At 40.5% G+C, this 20,292-nt stretch overlaps 1 protein-coding gene across 6 annotated transcripts in view; it reads right to left on the reverse strand.

The window, feature by feature from the left end:
* Positions 1–20,292, reverse strand: part of diaph2 (diaphanous-related formin 2) — a 391,673-nt gene that overhangs the window by 57,146 nt on the left and 314,235 nt on the right. For all 6 annotated transcript variants that reach the window (XM_058076542.1, XM_058076541.1, XM_058076539.1 and 3 more), the window contains one exon: positions 447–539. In XM_058076542.1, coding sequence (XP_057932525.1) covers positions 447–539 — 93 coding nt within the window. The remainder of the gene's footprint in view (positions 1–446; positions 540–20,292) is intronic.

A 20,292-nucleotide genomic window follows, 5' to 3' on the forward strand; every position in this document is an offset into this window, starting at 1 on the left:
CTGCATAAAACATGCAAAGCATGACACAAAAATCAGCAATAAAGTCTGAAAAAAGTTATTACTATTATTATTACTTATTTAAGGCTGTAAGGTTGTAATGATGTGATGCAAGTGAGTGTGGACAAATCCAGTATTGTGTAATCCTGAGTGGAGTTGATACACATGCAGAGAGTGTGAGTATTAACTGGCCTTGAGTCAGTATTTTACATTTTATATACAGTATATAATGTATATATACTGTATGATCAACGTCCATCAGTTTTGGTGGCTCTGTGTCAACTGATTCCAGGTAAAGCATGGTAAAATAGTGCATTTGGCAACACAGCAGTAAACCTGGTAGCAGGAATAAGAGTTCAAATGTAGCAGGTTTTGTCACAAAACCTGGCCTAATTGGCAACAACTGAAAAACAGACAAGCAAGTAAAGATACGGTGACTTCTGCCTTACCGTTTCGTGGCGTCCGTTTTCGCCGATCGCGGAAGGCTGCTCCAGACTGTAGAGCTTCCATGAGGCTGTCCATGACACCGGTTTCATCGCCCTCTGCCAGACAAAACATCACCAGAAAGTATGTTCATTTGTGAAGCTGTGGATGAATGCTTTAGAATGCAGTCGAGTTTCGATTCCCAAGACCGGCAGTTTCTCATTCACTTAATATTCATGTTGTAGAATGATGACATTTTTCAAGTCAAATCAGGACTTTATTGCAATAAATTAAATTAATTTACTTAAATTATTAATCTAAAATTTTATCTCAAAATATTACCTTATTGAGTGTATTGATTAACATATTTTAATAATGATATGCTCATGTGGAGAGCAAATATCCCACAATACAAACACTGTAGAGGAGGTAAGAAGGGTAATTCGGTGATTCAGTGAACAAAAATGTTTTCTCGCCCCACCCCAATTTGAAATACTATTGAGAGACTGATAATGTCCATTTATTTATCTGTACTGTACAGACTGAACTGGAAACATAAAGCAGGAAAATGCAACAAAATGAAGAGCTGTGAAAGCAGACCTGAGAGGCCTGAGCCCCCCTTCCAGTCCAAAAAAAGCCAGTCATTACCAAACAGATGTGGGCCTTCACGCATGCGGGATGCCCTGCAACATCTCCAGCTGCCTTTTGACAGCCCTGCACAACCCGAAACCCCAGCAACCCAGGTTGTGAGGGTCGTGTGGAAAACATCTCAGGTGGGATCCCCAGGTGGGTCATGCCAGTAATGTTGGAAGCCACCATGGTTCCATTTTAGAGAATACAACTTGTCCCATGTTTGGAACTAAGAAGAATTAAGAAAAACTAAGAAGAATTAGAAGAATGATTGGTGCTCTTGTGTAAATTCCAAAGGGGCAATTTTGAGGCCTTCAGGGATGTTTGTTATCTAAGCCCTTCTCTCTTTTTTTTTAGATCATTTACGATTGATCCTTAAGTTCATTTCAGTTTAAAATGATTGTCTTGCTGCATCCAACCTTAGCAGCAACAAGAGTGTATTGCAACTTTATTCTAGCATAATAAGGTGAATAATTGTGTATTTTTAGTTAATATATTTTAATAATAGGCCGCCAAGTGGTTAGCGCGCAGACCACACAGCTAGGAGACCCGAGTTCGATGCCACCCTCGGCCATCTCTGTGTGGAGTTTTCCACATGCATGTGTGGGTTTTCTGCGGGTACTCCGGTTTCCTCCCACATTCCAAAAACATGCTAGGTTAATTGGCCACTCCAAATTGTCCATAGGTATGAATGTGAGTGTGAATGGTTGTTTGTCTATATGTGCCCTGTGATTGGCTGGCCACCAGTCCAGGGTGTACCCCGCCTCTCACTCCAGCACGCCAGCGACCGTCGTAAAACAAGCGGTAGAACATGAATGTATGAATGAATGAATATTTTAATAATAATAATATTTTTTGTGCATTATAAAACTTCACAACAGAAATACACAACTTTTATTTATCGAGCAAACACACTAATGTGGCTGAACAGAACTGCTCTTTAAATATCACGTCTGTGCAATCACGTGTTATACTCTTACTATTCAAATGAATGAGTATTCTGTATTGAATATGAATACGCAGTAGAAACAGTGCCATCTAGTGCGCTCTTCAAACCCCCTGCTGCTCTTCATGACCATAAAAGCGTCTCTTCGTAAAGACGTCGAGGGAGACGGCCGGCTGTCGTCTCTGAGTAAATGAGCGGCAAGGAGTAAAGTACATTGAAATCTTAGCGACTAATACAGACAGGGGAGTCTCAAGACAAAAGCATCCACTGATCGTCACTGACAGATATTCTTTTCCCGTGGCTAACGCTGGGGAGCTAAGTGCTCTTTACAAAGACTTAGTGCGCCGACAGTCGATACACTGGCCCCCTGTCACCGGTGAGGTAATGACACCAAAACCAGCCTTCGAAAAAAACATTCCCAGCAGCCCTTCAGTGGAGCCGAAGTTGACATAGCTAGAGACAGGTAGGTGACTGTTGCTGAGCGCACTAGGCCACATGCAGCACAAAAATGAGCCAACGTTCTATATCTGGGTCATCTATCTTTACGCCCCAATACTAATGAGTCAGAGGGCCGACCCTTTTCATCATTCTGGTCCAGAACAGGCATTATTTTAAGCTGGGATCATTAGGGTGACTTATTGTGGAGCTGGGGACTTCAATTGGTTCGCATACACGAGTGCCCCCACTCAATATTTACATCACGCTCTTTGCATCTTTGTTTCGCCACTGTGCTTTCGCCGAACATTCCAAAAGAACGCTGCGTGATCAATCTTGTGCTATTTAGAAAAGACAAGCAAATTGTATGCAGGAAGTTTAAAAAAAAAAAAAAACGACACACTGAGAGCAGCTTGATTAATTTAGGCAAATGACACATATTTTTACATTAGGAGAAAACGTCTCGCTGTTCACCGTCCGACTTGCAATGATTCATGCCAAAAAAACCCTAAAAATAGCACCGCACGTCTATTGCAATTCTATAAATTGCAAATCTTGGCTGTCTCATTTTGCTCTCGCCTTCTACCTTTCCCAAGGGCTGCTTTGAAAGCGATGTATCTGTTTATCGGTGTGCTGTACTTAACAGCAATCCTGATTAAATTAGGTTTAATTACACCAGCTTTATCAGGGAAAAAAAGGAAAAGGTGCTAGCCAAGAAAGTGCTTATCTCAAATTTCAGCATTATATGCAGATAGCAAGCAAACTCGATGGTTCAAAACGAGGAAGCCACAATATGGAGAACAAATAGCAGCATGTAGGATCCTCTGCAACTTTCTTATGTAGGCTAGCGAGGGCACGCCGAAGGAGGCAAAGTGTTAAGTAACAGGTAAACATTTATCTATAACCACCTGGCACAGGAAACTTTTTGACAGCGCCTTTTTTTTTTCTTACTTCGCTGAAACCAAGACATCGCAAAGGGGCACCTGACACTTTGATCAATTTGTCCTACTTCTAGCCTAACTGTAGCACAATTCATCATTCGTAATGGCCGGGACTTCAGAGCCCTCACTAGGCTGTGGGGTTCAGGAGGAACACTGCAGACATGCACAAACTAAATGACTAAAATGGGAAACACTCCCGTGTCACCAAAGGATACTTAATTAACAAGGTCCTGTTTGACCAAAATTCAACTTCACACATCCCTAATATATATATATATATATATATATATATATATATATATATATATATATATATATATATATATATTTCTATATATGTATATTCAATATATTTGCAAAATAATACAAACCAAAATGTTTCATTGAAAGTTATGTTTGTTAGTTGACCCCAAAACTACTTGGCAGTTTACATGAGACTGTTTTAAACTGCTTGCCATTGCTTCTCAAATAATGGGGTCTGCCCAAGGTGTCAGGGGGACTCAGTATCAGTGTCTTCATGTATTGCCTGCATGCATGGAGACAGAAGATGAGTGGCAGACATGGGAAGAGTTGACTTCCGAGGCATGGAAAACAAGCAATGATAACCGTAATAGAAAAAACAGGAAACACGACAAATTACATTAATGATAAACTAGAGTCATTTGATGAGGATCTGGAATTATTCAGTTTATATTATTATAGTTAGGGGCTGCACGACGGACGAGTGGTTAGCACGCAGACCTCACAGCTAGGAGACCCGGGTTCAATTCCACCCTCGGCCATCTCTGTGTGGCGTTTGCATGTTCTCCCCGTGCATGCGTGGGTTTTCTCCGGGTACTCCGGTTTCCTCCCACATTCCAAAAACATGCTAGGTTAATTGGCCACTCCAAATTGTCCATAGGTATGAATGTGAGCGGGAATGGTTGTTTGTCTATATGTGCCCTGTGATTGGCTGGCGAGTGAGAGATAAGAGGAAATAACTGAGATATAAAGAGAAGAGAAATGAAATTGTTTTGGAAGATCAGAATTCATCTTATGTTCCCTAAATTTCTTAAGTTTTTCTGTAATAATTCCCTTTTTTAATGCCATGGTATAGGTGCATGTTTTGACATATGTTCATGCTTGGGTGTGAAACTGGTGGAAAAAGTTAACTTACACAAACAAACACACTGGAACCTTGGTTTGCATCCTTAATCGCAACTAAAAAGTCTGATTCTAACTGAAACGTACTCTAACCAAATACATTTTTACCATATAAAATAATTTGCATACAATTGATGTGTTCCAGAAATACAAAAATGTTTAACACAAATACTTCATTAGTGCTTTTGACCATCTTCCTCAAAATGCTGATGCTTACAACTGCCTTTGGCCCCATTGTGGATTATTTTGCAGCCGTGATCAAAAGAAAAGAACACTTGTTGCATAATTGTTTTACTTAGCAAATAACTACAGAGTACAGCGCTGATGATATCACAGATGGGTCACGCACCTGACTTTTGCTTTCTATTTCCACTTAGTTGGTGGTGAGCATATAATTCCACATATACATATATATAGCATATAATTCCACATATATGTGCCCTGTGATTGGCTGGCCACCAGTCCAGGGTGTACCCCACCTGTCACCCAAAGACAGCTGGGATAGGCTCCAGCATCCCCCGCGACCCTCGTGAGGAAAAGCGGTAGAAAATGAATGATGATTATTATAGTTAGGTCAGTGATCTTCCAGCTCGAGATTTGACCTTGAACTACACACCACTGCCATCTACTGCACTGGAGTGGAATAACACCCATCAGGTAATGATGCCCACTTTCAAGAAGACATTGACAAAATCTCATCTCGTCTTATTTTGAACAGTTCATCCTTATCTTTACCCACTTCTCATTAGCCTTGCATGCGGGGGCTAGCATTTCATGCCAAAATATCTTTCTTTAGAGGAAAGATCCCTTCTACTCACAGGAAATTGCCTTCTAAATGGGTTAAGATGGGCTAAAACCCAAGAAGACACAGAGAAACCTTTCTACTGATGGAACACCTTTTGGGCACCCTGGCAGACAGCCTTAAGGTGCGCTAATGATCTTATTAAAGCTTTGGGAAGTGCCGAGCATGGTTTAGCCTCTTAGACTTTTTGGTACTTTTGTGGAGTTTCCAGTTAAAAGCAGAAGTATCAGAACTATCAAGATAATATACTTAGTCAAGATCTAGTTATTTTTTCCTTTACCTCCATCTTTCTGGCCTCGTGGAATTGACTGGGGTAGGCCTTCCATGCAGACATGGCAGGCAGCGTTGCAATGAATATACCATACATTCATGACGTGACTATCCTTGATTTGAGACGTGATGCTATAATATTGCCAAACATCCATGCATCAAATATTAAAATAAGACAGAAAATGAGAGAAAAGAGGAAGTCTGTGCAAGTTGTGGTCGCTGTGGCGACAAGCTGAGGGACGAAACAAGGTCGTAAAACACCTTCCTCGATAGTAGACAGCTGCGGCTTCTGTGACATTTAATTATTTCAAATACATATGCTGCAGAAGGAGCACAAAGGCCCAGCTAAGGACTAAGCATTCATATCAATGACACCAATATATTAATACAAAAAGTAAGGACAGGCTTTAGTCTACTCCACGAAACAGCAATTTATATAAGATTTGATTGACACTGTCATAGATGCATTAATCAATGTTAATGTTAAGAGTTTAGTGTGATTATTCACCAACACCAAATTTCAGCATAACGGATCATAACTTTGTTGCTTGCTCTTGTATTGGATCTCATTAGAGCATGTAGGCGTAACTAATGAAGCATCTGCTGAGTCTATGTATGTCTAAACTTTACAAACAATAAAATACATAAGTGATTTTATTTTTTATTTCATACAAACCTTACAAGTATTTGATCAGGTCAGTCTACCATGTTGTAAACACCAATAGCATGACGTTCCTGTAATTATGCACCACTATCAACAAAGCCTGGTCATAAATTCAATTTGGTACTTGTCATCTCGTGTATGTTGTTCTTGGAAGGAAAATAAACACAACAGTGAAATCCACTAAGAGCTCTATTGGGTGGATGCATGCGATACAATAGTAACTCTTCAAGTTGCTATGGTGTGTAGTTCGTACAATTGGTAATAGTTTTTACAGCATATTATGACATTATGCTGTTACTAGTGGCTGCACGGCGTACGAGTGGTTAGTGCGCAGGCCAGAGTTCAATTCCACCCTCGGCCATCTCTGTGTGGAGTTTGCATGTTCTCCCCGTGCATGTGTGGGTTTTCTCCAGGGACTCCGGTTTTCCTCCCACATTCCAAAACATGTTAGGTTAATTGTCCATAGGTATGAATGTGAGTGTGAATGGTTATTTGTCTATATGTGCTCTGTGATTGGCTGGCAACCATTCCAGGGTGTACCCCGCCTCTCGCCCGAAGACAGCTCCAGCACCCCCGTGACCCTCATGAGGATAAGCGGTAGAAAACGAATGAATCGATGAATGCTGTTACTAAAAATGGTAGCAATGGCCACCATGTATCATACTGTTAATATATTGTGCACATATAGGTATGATTTTTAAATGTTAAAGTTACAGTCGTCCTTCACTGTCTTCTGTCCATTGACAGGTTGACCTTTAAAGTCAAATATTTCACCCATCAAAACATTTATTCAAGTAAATTTCTAAAGCCCAATGAAAGCCCCAGCCAGTACGGCCAAAATGTATTTTGTAACATGAAAGCTCATTTTCGAGTGCATCTATGGGATTTATTCCACAACAAGTGTAAGGAAAGGTAAAGTCGAGCATCCACATTAGAATTCCCTACAGGCAAAGTCCATACACTTTGGAAACACCCCAAATATCCCTCGAACGTCATTTGGTATGTCTGTCTCATCAATCAAAGAAGATGAGAGATACACAGAAAAAATGTATGGAATTTAAGAAAACACTTATTGGAGGGTTTCTGGTTTGATAGAAAGAATTGGAACACATTATTCCAGTTTCCGTGCTCTTGTATGGGAACAGGATGTGCGTCACAATAGAAAAAAATCAACATACTGAAATACATTACTCAATAATATATACTATTATGCAACAATATACTTTATACACTAAAAATGGACAGTTTCTAGTGGCAAAGTGTCATGAGGATTGTGTAAGGAAGAGTTGCAGGCTATCCGCCATTCTCTAAATAAGCTAATACTGCATCTAATTTGCTCCGTAATGAGAACTAATGAGGGGTTTACAGGTTGTGTGCTTGATGAATTGAAACCACTGTCTGAGCGTTTAACTTCACCTCAGTCAAGCTCCTCCTCCTCCTTCTCCACCAGAGCTAGGGAGTTGGGGGGTAGGAATAAAATAGGAAGACCATAGAGGAAGACGGAACACCCTAGTTTCTGTGGTTTGTTGTTTGAGCACATTTGTGCCCATCTGTTCCCCCCAACAGAAGTCACCTGTGCAATTAACCTAGACCATTAGCCTTGAAACAAAAGGCCTCGCTGGAAGGAGGAGGAAGCAGTGCTTCCTTATGGCCAGGTAGAGAGGCACTAATGATGCTTTTCTTTAATCTCATCTCCACTTTTTTTTTTTTTTGGGGGGGGGGGGGCAAAGCTCAACTTCAGCCAAACTAACCTGTAAATGCCTGACTAAGGCTGCATTCACACACTCTAGTGTGTATTACGTATTGTGTTGACATATTACGTAACTAAAATAATTCATTCATTCATTCATTTTCTACTGCTCATCCTCACGAGGGTCGCGGGGAATGCTGGAGCCTATCCCAGCTGTCTTCGGGCGAGAGGCGGGGTACACCCTGGACTGGTCGCCAGCCAATCACAGGGCACATATAGACAAACAACCATTCACACTCACATTCATACCTATGGACGATTTGGAGTGGCTAATTAACCTAGCATGTTTTTGGAATGTGGGAGGAAACCGGAGTACCCGGAGAAAACCCACGCATGCACGGGGAGAACATGCAAACTCCACACAGAGATGGCCGAGGGAGGGACTGAACTCAGGTCTCCTAGATGTGAGGTCTGTGCGCTAACCACTCGACCGCCGTGCAGCCTGTAACTAAAATAATCTAAACCAAAATCTCATCTGCTGCATTAGATACCATAATTTGATACCATAATTTCCAGTGTATGAGTTGCTACTTTTTCTTACGCTTTGAATCCAGCGGCTTGTACAATGATGCGGATAATTTACGGCTAAAATCTAAAATTTCCCATGATGCTTAAGGTGCAGCTTCAGAAAGGAGTGACATTGAGTGAATTGAAGTAGAAGCTAATATTATGTTGGAAGACTTATGCAGCAATCTGACAGATCTTAAGTGTAGAATTGCTGCAGCTTATGTTTGGACTACTTGACTACTAACCATCCGCTATCACCAACGGGTCTCAAAAGGGTGGGCTTCTGCGTGATGAAGAGGCTCATGGCTCAAAAGTGACACATACGTAGAGCAACAACGAAATATAGCAATACAGAGACTGACAAAGTGTGTGATGAAGGAATTATGAGACTGTTCAATTAACTAGGCATCTTACGCTTACCATTCAGCATTTTTTAACTCGGCATATTACATGCACTGTTGTGTTTATTTAATGAAAAGTGCTTGTTTGGTGCACGCCAGTATGCATGATCACCTTCACATTTCACCGAATAAGCTGTACTGGCAGAAACACACAACACACAACAAGTGTGAAGGCACACTAACTTCCCAATTTCTGTCCAATCCTTTCAATCGAGTCTATCCCCTCTGTCACAGTCCACACACACATCATTACACTCCACACAAGTGCCCAAAAGGGCTGGTGTGATGCGTCTTCCTTTTCAAAACTCACAAAAGTGTTCTTCCATTCCCCTCCTGGCAGTGAAATCTTACAAAAGCTTTGACACAACAACCTAAGAAACTTTTCAAAAAGGCTCCGGTCTTTCATGTGCACCTCCAGGGTTCAGTTGCCTTTTCTGGGGCCAAATTCAACCATAAGATCACATTTTAGTTGTTTCTAGCACTGGTACATTTCATATATTGGCACAAATGTGACACATACTATACCTTCAAAAAGCACAAGGGGGTTAACACCCATTATAAAACCCACTTATGGACATCTGGGCTTTCTGAGACCATTATGGAGTCTGTTTTGGGGAAGACACGTGCATATGAGAGTGCTATGGAAGTGTTCTTCCATGTACAAAGGAGAAAACAATATACCTGCTGCTGGCTTTGTTGCTCTCCTATACCCCACTCTTACCTCTCTTGGCAAACTGACCTGTCTCCTACAATCTGCTCCACACTCTTGACACTGTGCTGGGAGACACAGGAACCTCTTGATCATGGTGATCATGGAAGTTACTTTGTCTAAAACTCTAAATACGCAACAAAAACCAAAAAAAAAAAAAAAAATGTTTGCTCCGTCCCTCTGTGTACCTCTGGTACAGTGTCAGGGAACAAAATGGAAAACCTAAACCTGGGGAAGTCACACGAGGAAGTCACACACACGGTTTCTCACTTCATGTGTTTTTCGTGTGGCGAACCAGGTACACCTCTGTATCTCACCAAAACAAACAGTTACCGTGAATAAATTGAAAGAGTAACTTTAAATTGCTAATAAGGACACATTTGCCTGCATTTGGGTTGTTTGAATTATGAAACAACCATACTGTAATTCTCCAATCCAGGCGGCGAAAAAAAAAACAAAAAACACTGTCACCTTACTTTGGTTCTGTTGTTAGCTCTCGTGGGGGCAATGAGTGAGGGTGGGAAAGCAAGCAGGGAGCGGGAGTTGTGAGGTGAAATAAGCAGTTTGACATGCAGCAGGTAGGAGGAGGCGGACCGGTCACTGCAGGGAGAAAAAATAGCCATTGTGACAACCCAATGAGGCCGGAAGAGACGCGGAGGAGAGAAGTTTGGATGTCAATGAGGGAGAGATGAAAGTGGATTAGCCGGCGTGGCGATTTGCATTCCGTTGTGGAACGAAAGCCCCTGCGATGCCCCGAATAGCTGGATGCATGAATAAGTAAACAAAAACAAAAATAAACCTTCCATCTGGATGGATGCTGCCAGGCCCCAAGTGGGATACAGTCGGGGAGGATTTGGAGATGCATGCAATGTCGCAGCACTCGCCTTCCTCTTCCACTATCACTCCCTCACCAGTGTCCATATTGCCATCCCTTTATCCGTGTGCTTTTGGACAGTTCTGCCCGGTAACACCACAATGACACATGGAGGTGGGGTGGCTGACAGATGTTCATTTGACATACTTTCTAGGGTCATCGTGTCAGAACGCCAGCTGAGTCCAGACCACGACTACACAGTTTGTAGATTTCCTGCACATGTTCATTTTGAGGAAGAGTGGTTAGCGCGCAGGCCACAAAGCTAGGAGACCTGAATTCAATTCCACCATTCGAGTTTGCATGTTCTCCCCGTGCATGCGTGGGTTTTCTCCGGGTACTCCGGTTTCCTCCCACATTCCAAAAACATGCTAGGTTAATTGGCCACTCCAAATTGTCCATAGGTATGAATGTGAGTGTGAATGGTTGTTTGTCTATATGTGCTCTGTGATTGGCTGGCCACCAGTCCAGGGTGTACCCCGCCTCTGTGATAGGCTCGTGAGCATCAGCAGCAGAAAATGAATGAAAGAATGAATTTTCATTTTGAGATAACAGTCCTCAATAGCCAGTTCCCTAAAATAGCAGTGTTGAACATAGCACACTTTTAGTCAAAAATACACAATATAAATATAAAATATAATAAAATAACTATTATACGTTGAGGCTTTTCAGACATTGTTGTCAGGCATTTTACATTTCACAGTTGAATGCAACATGTTTGTATGCCTCACTCTGTTAAGAGATTACTTGACAAAAGATTTACAAATGTTTTTATTTAATTTTTATTTCTCAGTAAATAATGTGTGGATTTTGATTGCAAAAGTGGTTTGTTTCTCAATATCACTAACATCACAACCCCTCTACACCTTTGTAGAGAGGTTCAATAGGGTTAAGGGAGAAGCCATTACAATTCGGTGGGGATCCTGATGAGAGATGCAAATTCAGGATTTAGTTTTTATTTCGTAAGGAAGATAACAATTTCCCTGTTATATTCAAATTCAGAAATTTTATTTTAACCTGAGTTTTTCAATTTTCGTTCTGTTTGCCATTCTGTGTGCTGCTGGCATAAACGATTTTCTGAGAAAAATGTGCGGATCTCAAAATATACCAAAATGATACCAAAATGATTGAAATTGAGAGAATGAGTTTTTAGACATTTTTGTTACATATATTCATAACTGGTCAGAACTTTAGCTTAACATTAGGTGACTTATTTGCTGTTTGTTAGAGATTATGCAACAAGCACTCAATCAATTACCAATACGTTTTGTGGAGGGATAGAAATAAGAAAGAGACTTAAAGTCCTTCCTTCTTTGATGGCCGACTAATTGGTTCCAGACCTGGCCACATTAAGTGAAGTTCCGCAACGTTGGATTCAATATTATTAAATTGAATATTTTCAAAGTTATAGCATAGAGTTTATGACTTTCAAAATATTTTTTTAGCATTATCCGAGCCCTTTAGATGAAATAATACCACTATAGTCACCTTTGCATTCATATTATTCTTTGTTAACAGTACACCATAATATGCCGTAGGCTACGACATCACTGCAGGGACATAAGAGACAGTCGCTGCTAGGTAATACTGGGCTAACTAGTTAGCCTCCATTCTATTTTTTCTAAGCTTAAGAATGTTTGTCAAAATGAGTGAGGGAATTAAGAAGCAAAAAAATACCACTTCCACACGTAATGGGAGGAGAACTTTTTTTTGTCACTATGTCATGTCGGACATGACGTGGCTGACATGCGGTGTTAAGGTCATGTAATTTATGTCCAATAAATGCTACTGACGCCTATAGTGACGAGAATGCTACATATGACATATGATTGTGTTTAAATATTACATTTAACTAATAATATACCATATAACCGCAATCATTCATTAATACCGTTTTGAAAAACCATGAGGGAGCAATATTCCCAGCGAGGAATGACTACCTGAACAAACGACTGATTTTTTATTTTTTTTTACATTGGACAATTATACCAGAAGTCAACAGTCATGGTAGTGTTTATTTTCTTTACACTCAATTGCAGTTCAATGTGTCAAAGTATCATTATTAAATAGTTTACCTCTGTTTGATTCTTTTTCTGTTTGTTTGGAAGGGGATTACACACAAAAAAGCAAAACATGCAAACTATTCCCACTAAACCTTTACCAAAAAGTAAAAACAAAAAAAAAATGTTTTTAACAGCGCAATTTCCTTTGCAATCTCTTATTTTCTCTGAATGACACAATTCCCGTATGTGCAGGAGGTGGATTGTTCCGTCATGGCTTTCGCCTCTGTGCTCTAGTGAGTATCCTTCTAGTGTCTATTGCTTTTTATTCTTTCTGCATGGTCGCCACAAGGATTTTTATAGCATCCTCCGGGCTAGTGAACTCTGATGATAAAAATGACTGAAAGTGAAGACATTTTTCACAGCATTTCTGCAAACACAACATTGGAAAGTGCAATAAATGTGTCAAACACTGAGCAGGTTAGTTGAGAATGTGGAGAAGCTTTATATTGCTCTTTTGTTTGAATCTTTATACCTTTTCAGGGACGGGCACGGCTAGAGAGCGACTTGAGCCACTCAGGTTACTGGAGATGAAAGCGATGTCTGTGTTCATTAGACGACAGCAACAGGAAGTATGGCTCTTATCTCCAGCACAAGTTTGGAAATGAGTGGCACGACTTGTGGAATCCAGATGGAGATAACGTGAACTATAGCTCACATGGATGCTGTTTGCATCTGTGAAAAGGCAGCGACGTCTCTGAAAGCTAAATGGATTTGACAATGAATTGTGATGAGGGTAATTAGCTTGGATTGACTGGAAAGTGACTGGTGAGGTCCAGATCATGTGGGAAGGGGGAGTGACATTTGAACCAGACATTAATTAATATATACAGAATAAAAAAAAAAACAAACTCACCTGATACTACTACGACCAAAATTCATTCATTCATTCATTTTCTACCGCTTTTTCCTCACGGGGGTCGCGGGAGTGCTGGAGCCTATCCCAGCTGTCTTGGGGCGAGAGGCAGGGTACACCCTAGACTGGTTGCCAGCCAATCACAGGGCACATATAGACAAACAACCATTCACACTCACATTCATACCTATGGACAATTTGGAGTGGCCAATTAACCTAGCATGTTTTTGGAATGTGGGAGGAAACCGGAGTACCCGGAGAAAACCCACGCATGCACGGGGAGAACATGCAAACTCCACACAGAGATGGCCGAGGGTGGAATTGAACCCTGGTCTCCTAGCTGTGAGGTCTGCGCGCTAACCACTAGACCGCCGTGCCACCAGTACCAAAATTATTTTTTTATTTTTATTTTTAAAACATGCATACTGTTATTAATATTCAGTTCTAAGGGAGGATGCTGGTGGTTTTCAAAGTAAGTGGACACATCTAAAGTATTGCCGATATTTGTCAAGCCGGGGAAGCAAACTAAACAATGGCATTTTTTATCATCTCCAGCCATGACCTCATGTCTCGACAAGCTATCTGCAGTGTTAATGTTGTTTGCCGTGTCTACCTCAGCGCAGAGACACAATTCAAACTTGGGGAGTGAGTACCTGTCTGTCAGCACTCATCTATGATCACCTAGCATGGCTGTGACACAGGTGCGCATACACACACACATACACTATCCTGCCAAGCCATGACTGTCAGCGTGGCACAAAGCCATCAATCCAGACCTCCACCTCTGTCAGTGGTGACAGGCAGCCGTCAGCCACAAGCAGTCAGTGGGCCGGTCTGCTTACGTACATGTGCATCTATTTGAGTTTGTTTGGAAAATATGAGGCTGCACGGCGTGGAAGTGGTTAGCGTGCAGGCCACACAGCTAGGACACCTGAGTTCGATTCTACCATTGGGTATCTCTGTGCGGAGTTTGCATGTTCTCCCCGTGAATGTGTGGGTTTTCTCCGGGTACTCCGGTTTCCTCCCACATTCCAAAAACATGCTAGGTTAATTGGCCACTCCAAATTGTCCATAGGTATGAATGTGAGTGTGAATGGTTGTTTGTCTATATGTGCCCTGTGATTGGCTGGCCACCAGTCCAGGGTGGACCCCGCCTCTCACCCCAAGACAGCTGGGTTGGCTCCAGCACAAGTGGTAGAAAATGAATGAATGAATGGACAATATGCAGAAAATGGACAAAAACAACTAATATGTTTGAAGGCTCAAAATCTAGAAAACATAAACAAAACATAATCATGAATAAGGTTGTAGTTTCATATTCGACCAGTCCAGGGTGTACCCCGCCTCTCGCCCCTGGGATAGGCTCCAACATACCTACGCAACCCTAGTCATGATAAATGGCATAGAAAGTGTATGGATGGATGAATAAATGTTTTTTTTTCAAATCTTGAAGACAACTCATCCCAGTGCCTTAACCTAAATGACATGTACAGTACAGTACCTCTCTATAACAGACTCCAAGCACTTCATACAATACGTTACCACGTTCATATCTGACTCTGCATCATCATTTAGTAAAAAAAAAAAAATCATAATTACCATAACTACTTTCAGGGTTTCATAATACCATGTAAATGGCATGACATTGGTTGGCAGCGAGCCTCATCGCCTATGGATGTGCAACCAAAAAGGTCATTTAAACACACTGTGGATGCCTAATTGGAAGTGTGATATGCTCATGTCAATTAGTGATTAACACTTAAACAGCCTGGGGTGTTACATGAACACTCAAGCTAGCATGTACGGGGAATTAATGAGCAAAGGAAGCTGACACTTGAAACACGTGTACGTGTTTTTGTGTTTGTATTTAATAAATAGTAGCGGTGTAGGGGACACCATAATCAAGGTTTGTACGTAAACATGTCACGATGCAGTCCCACATTTGATGTGTACCGTGTCGGGAAAGTTGTACACCTCTGTACCATACCAAAAAATCTGATAATAAATACATTTAGTGTCACACCCCGAGTAAACAGAATGCTTCTTTTGGAGCGAGGAACCCAGTTCTATCCATGCAAACTTCTAGTAGCTGTTTCTCAAAGTGCGAAAGGTTGGCAAGCATGATGCATAAATAGAAGCGTCATTGTCAACATGTCAACTGCTCTCTTTCTCTCTGCAGACGCTCTCAGGGACACAGAGTCCTCATTCAAGCAGACCTCACCGAATTGGAATATGTCGACCACTGGCAGGGAAGAAAATGCTTTCCGAGAGATAAAGAGCACACACTGGAGTATTGAAATGAAGTATTGAAAATGGGACCTTATGGGGGAAAATAAGCTTCCGGTGAAACGTTGTGAGGTTGCTGAGGTCCAGGTGTCTTCCAAGTACGTTTGGATATGATTCTGTGTTTGAAACCGTAATTGATAACGTGTTTCATGCAAACAAAGGTACATAGATTTCAAATCACTCAATTGCCGGGGTTTTGGCAGAGAACTGTGAAATCCTCACCGAACAATTCTACCATTGTCTGCAAGCTGTTGCTGCAGGTTTAGTCGGGTGAGCTCACGTTCAAATGGTAAAAAAAAATAATGGCTTTACAAATATCATTCAATCCGTGGAGACGTTTCATGCTTTTTGGTGCCTATTTGACTACATCTATATTCAAATGGCTTTTGTGTTGCAATACATTTTGCAATGTGACAGAATAGTTAGAGGGTAAATGTAACTGAATCAAAATTCCGTCTATATTCATTGACAAAAACTCAAAAGCTTTCACATTTTGTGTCGCCTATCTGTCTAAAATACATAGCCCAAATTCGGTTCTGATCCAACCATTACCCAAGATGTTCCTAAAAGTACGACCGGGTGAAACTCTATGCTTAAAAAAAAAAAGCCCATATTTGTGTGTTAGGCTCTAGAGACATCTTTGGGCATGTCGATTAGTAAATTCCATGTCAACTGCTCTCCTCTCTCATTGCGCGTAACAATGTCAACAGGAAGACAGTTTAGTTTGCGTTATGGACTTGTGAGTAAATCATTGCTGCTAAATTCTGATCACAATGATTTGGAAAATATGCTAACATCAATGTTTACATATATGCTCAAAGTTTTATACGGTAATCAATAGGCCCGTAAAAGTGTGTGCCAAATTTGGTTGTGAATTGGAAAAACATCGACGGGTTAGTTTTGTAGAGTGAATTAGAAATTTCACGTCTGTCCAACTTAGCTCAACAATTGAATTTCAAGGAAATTTGCACATAACACACTGTGCCTTCTAAAGAGATTAAAAACTGCTGAAAAAGAGAAATCGGTCATTAATTTGGACACACCTATTCCACCTACACATGTTTTCACCCTTTTGTCTCCTTATCCTCCTTATAACCTTCTAAATGTACATAACCTTCTTAATGTATAATCACCTCTAAACAGTTGATTATTAGGATTTTCACTGAGTATGGTTTCATTAAGAAGTTAAGGTGCCAAACTGAAATTTTAAATTTGAGTAAGGAATTTTTGTATAAATAATTTTAAATGGGGTTCAGAAAAAAAAAATATATTAATAAAAAAAAAAAACTTGCATACAGTGGCCCCATAAAGCGATGTCAGGCCGAATCTGTCCGCCGGGCCTTGACCTTAATACCTGTGCTTTAGATACATGCATTTAATCACTAAGTAGAAGAGTCTTGAACCAGTCATGATGTGCTATATATATCACTATATTGACACTTACTATGGTACCCATTATGGCATTGGATGCTCATATCACCGAGTACTTTGGTACGTGACAAAAATAACATAAAAAAACAAAAAAAAAAAAAACTATATTATGAAAGCAGGAAGTGAACAAATGTAACAGTTACTGATTGTAAAAGTACCAGATGGAGGGGTAGGATTTAATAAGCTTTGCTTCTTCCTACTCCTTTTGGACATGTGGAACTGGGAACTGATTATGGGATGCACTCAATTGTAATCTGATACATGTTGAAATGAAACAAAACCATTATTATTACCATAGGTATTGTCTTCTGTGGAACATATCCCTACTGTTACCTGTCAAGAGAGTCCGGATAACAGTCCCCCAAACTTATCCCCCCCCCCTTGTTTGTTTATCCCTACGTGCCACATGCCAGCCTGCATTTACAATCAAAAGCGTTCCCGTCTCTGCGGCGCTGTTCAAAGCTTAGTGGATTGGACTGAGGTACAAAGTTGACACGCGGGTGCAGACACTCGCCCTAGACGGGGGCGCTGACCTCGCCAGTGTTCGCCGAGCGTGCAGCCAGAAGGGCGTGCTGCTTCTCACAGGAGGCCTTAAAAGAAGGACAAGCCACGGGCTCCACCATGCACAGGCTTTTGACACATTCTCCTTGTGACATTCTTTCATATGCTATTGCAATAAAAAAGCTCTCGTATTCTGGGCCAAAAAGAAAAAAAAAATGTAAAAATAAACCATCTTGTTCTTTCCATTCAAGTGAAGCAATCAAGTGAATGTTGAACATCTGGTCAGTTAAGGAGAATGTGGAAATCCATTTAGTGGGAATTAAAACAAATGGGATGACTGGCTAATGACTTCATAAGCAATTTCCAACATTACGACTTGTAGTCATTTACAGGGGAAATGTATTTAGTGTGCCGCACTTGTCTCATCTATCAGTCATGCTCGTTTAAAAAAAAAAAAAAGCGTGCACGCCACGAACACGACTTTCTGCCTGCTTCTTCTCACACAGGGAATGAGGGGAAAAAAAACACAGATTTGTCCATTCTGTTTTGCTGAATCTCCCTACCCCCCAGCTAAAACCTTCTGCTAAAGCTAAATGAATTAAACCCTCATTAATTATGCATTTCATTAATCACTCACAAGTGAAGAGGATTTGCTTGCAATTTGTGAAATGGCATAAAACCCATCGCTTCTCTCTCTCGCTCCAAAAAAGCAGCCTCTTGAAATGGCATTAAACACAATTGGATAATCTATGGAAAGGTGTTTTTATGCAATGAATTTAATCACAGCAACCCGACTGGAAAGTGCTTTTAATCCTATTATACAGTGACCATATGTTGACACCATTTGTTTATGACAATGGCTTAGTAAACATAGATTTTCATCTCTCACGCTATCTATGAAGTACATACACACAGTAACTACAAAGATGGGCATCGAGTAAGACGAAAACAATCAGTGAAGTCAGATTTAGATTTTATTTCTTTTAGTTCTGATTTTTAATGTGCGGTGTATTTTAAATCCTTTATTTTTCGTCTTCGCTTTTTCATTTAACGTCTCTTAATGAAGGTTCTGGACTCCTGTTTCCATACTGTTGTTACGGGTGTTACACAACTCGTGCTTATTTAAACAGCAAACTAACTGACAGTAAATTGTTGCAGGAAAGTACTGCAATTAATCAATTTCATCGATTAATCCATCAACTGCACAACGTTGACAAATATATGAATGTTAACAACTGATTCACCCTTTCTAAGAAAAACAACAAAAAACAATAATTATAATATAAAAGATATATTAATGTGTAAACCATATCAGATAAAACTGTTCCAAAAGCATTTATTTGTAAATTTAAAGGATATTTTTTTTATATTAAAGGATACTTTGTTATGAAAACAATTCATATGCGGCCATTTTGAGGTAGTTGGGATTGTGGTCATTGGAGAATAAAAAAAAGACAAAAATCATATAGCATAGAAAACCTGTTTACGACCTTTTAAATCTGTTTTTTTTTTTTATTATTAGAGCCCTCTAGACATGAAATAACACGCCTATGGTCATTACATTACATTACGCAATGAAGTAGACATAATAACAGAAAACAATAATAGATTTACACATTAGCACTGGGAGAGTTCCTTGTTGTTGTTGTTGCTTTAGACACCATGAAACAGCCATGATTTATTCATTTAATATACTTTCTGATTAAAAAACAAAACAAAAACGTGATAGTGTGAAGCCAAGAAATTCAAAGCATGGCGTGACAATCTACAACACATATCTGGCCTTCGCCATTGACCTTTCAGGTGTCATAACTTCACTTTACATGATCTAGGGCAGGGGTGCCCATTATGCTGAGCGTCAGCTACCCCAAGTAGTTTGGTCGATCTCTTAAACGTCACTTCGTAGATGTCATATGACATCAGTCAGCTGACATTGAGGCTCCCTCCTGATTCGCTTTTTCTCCCTCCTGGTGTTTCAAGCTCCACACAGAGATACTTTCATCTTTATTATTCTGATTATGGATAAACTAATTGAGCGGAAAGATGCGTGTATCTCCGACAAAAGCTATCCTTTCACTTGTAGCGGCTCATTATGTAGGAAAGAAGTCAATTGTTGATGGTATAGAATGTGTGTTTTCTACACGTCCGTTTCTTAAACTATTATTTCATAATGAATGGGAAAATGTGTCCATTCCTGAAACCTTTTAATATGTTGCCTTGACTTCAGCTGCTTTCTTTTGCATAATCATTGCACCCCTGACATGTATACCGTACATAAATACTCCTCTTCTTCTTTCTCTTTCGCCACAGCAAATCAATGTCCTCCATCCAACCCTGTCTTCTGCATCTGTCTCTCTCACACCAACTACCCTCATGTCCTCCTTCACTACATCCATAAACCTCCTCTTTGGTCTTCCTCTACGCCTCCTACCTGGCAGCATCCTTCTACCAATATATTCACTATCTCTCCTCTGGACATGTCCCAACCATCTCAGTCTGGCTTTATCTCCAAGGCTTCTAACATGTAATGTCCCTCTGATGTACTCCTTCCTGATCCTATCCATCCTGGTCACTCCCAATGAGAACCTCAGCATCCTCATCTCTGCTACCTCCAGTTCTCACAATTTACACTCTATTTATACTGGTATCAATATACAGATATTAATGGC

This window comes from Doryrhamphus excisus, chromosome 6, assembly GCF_030265055.1.
Source record: "Doryrhamphus excisus isolate RoL2022-K1 chromosome 6, RoL_Dexc_1.0, whole genome shotgun sequence".
In the NCBI taxonomy this organism is placed as follows: domain Eukaryota; kingdom Metazoa; phylum Chordata; class Actinopteri; order Syngnathiformes; family Syngnathidae; genus Doryrhamphus; species Doryrhamphus excisus.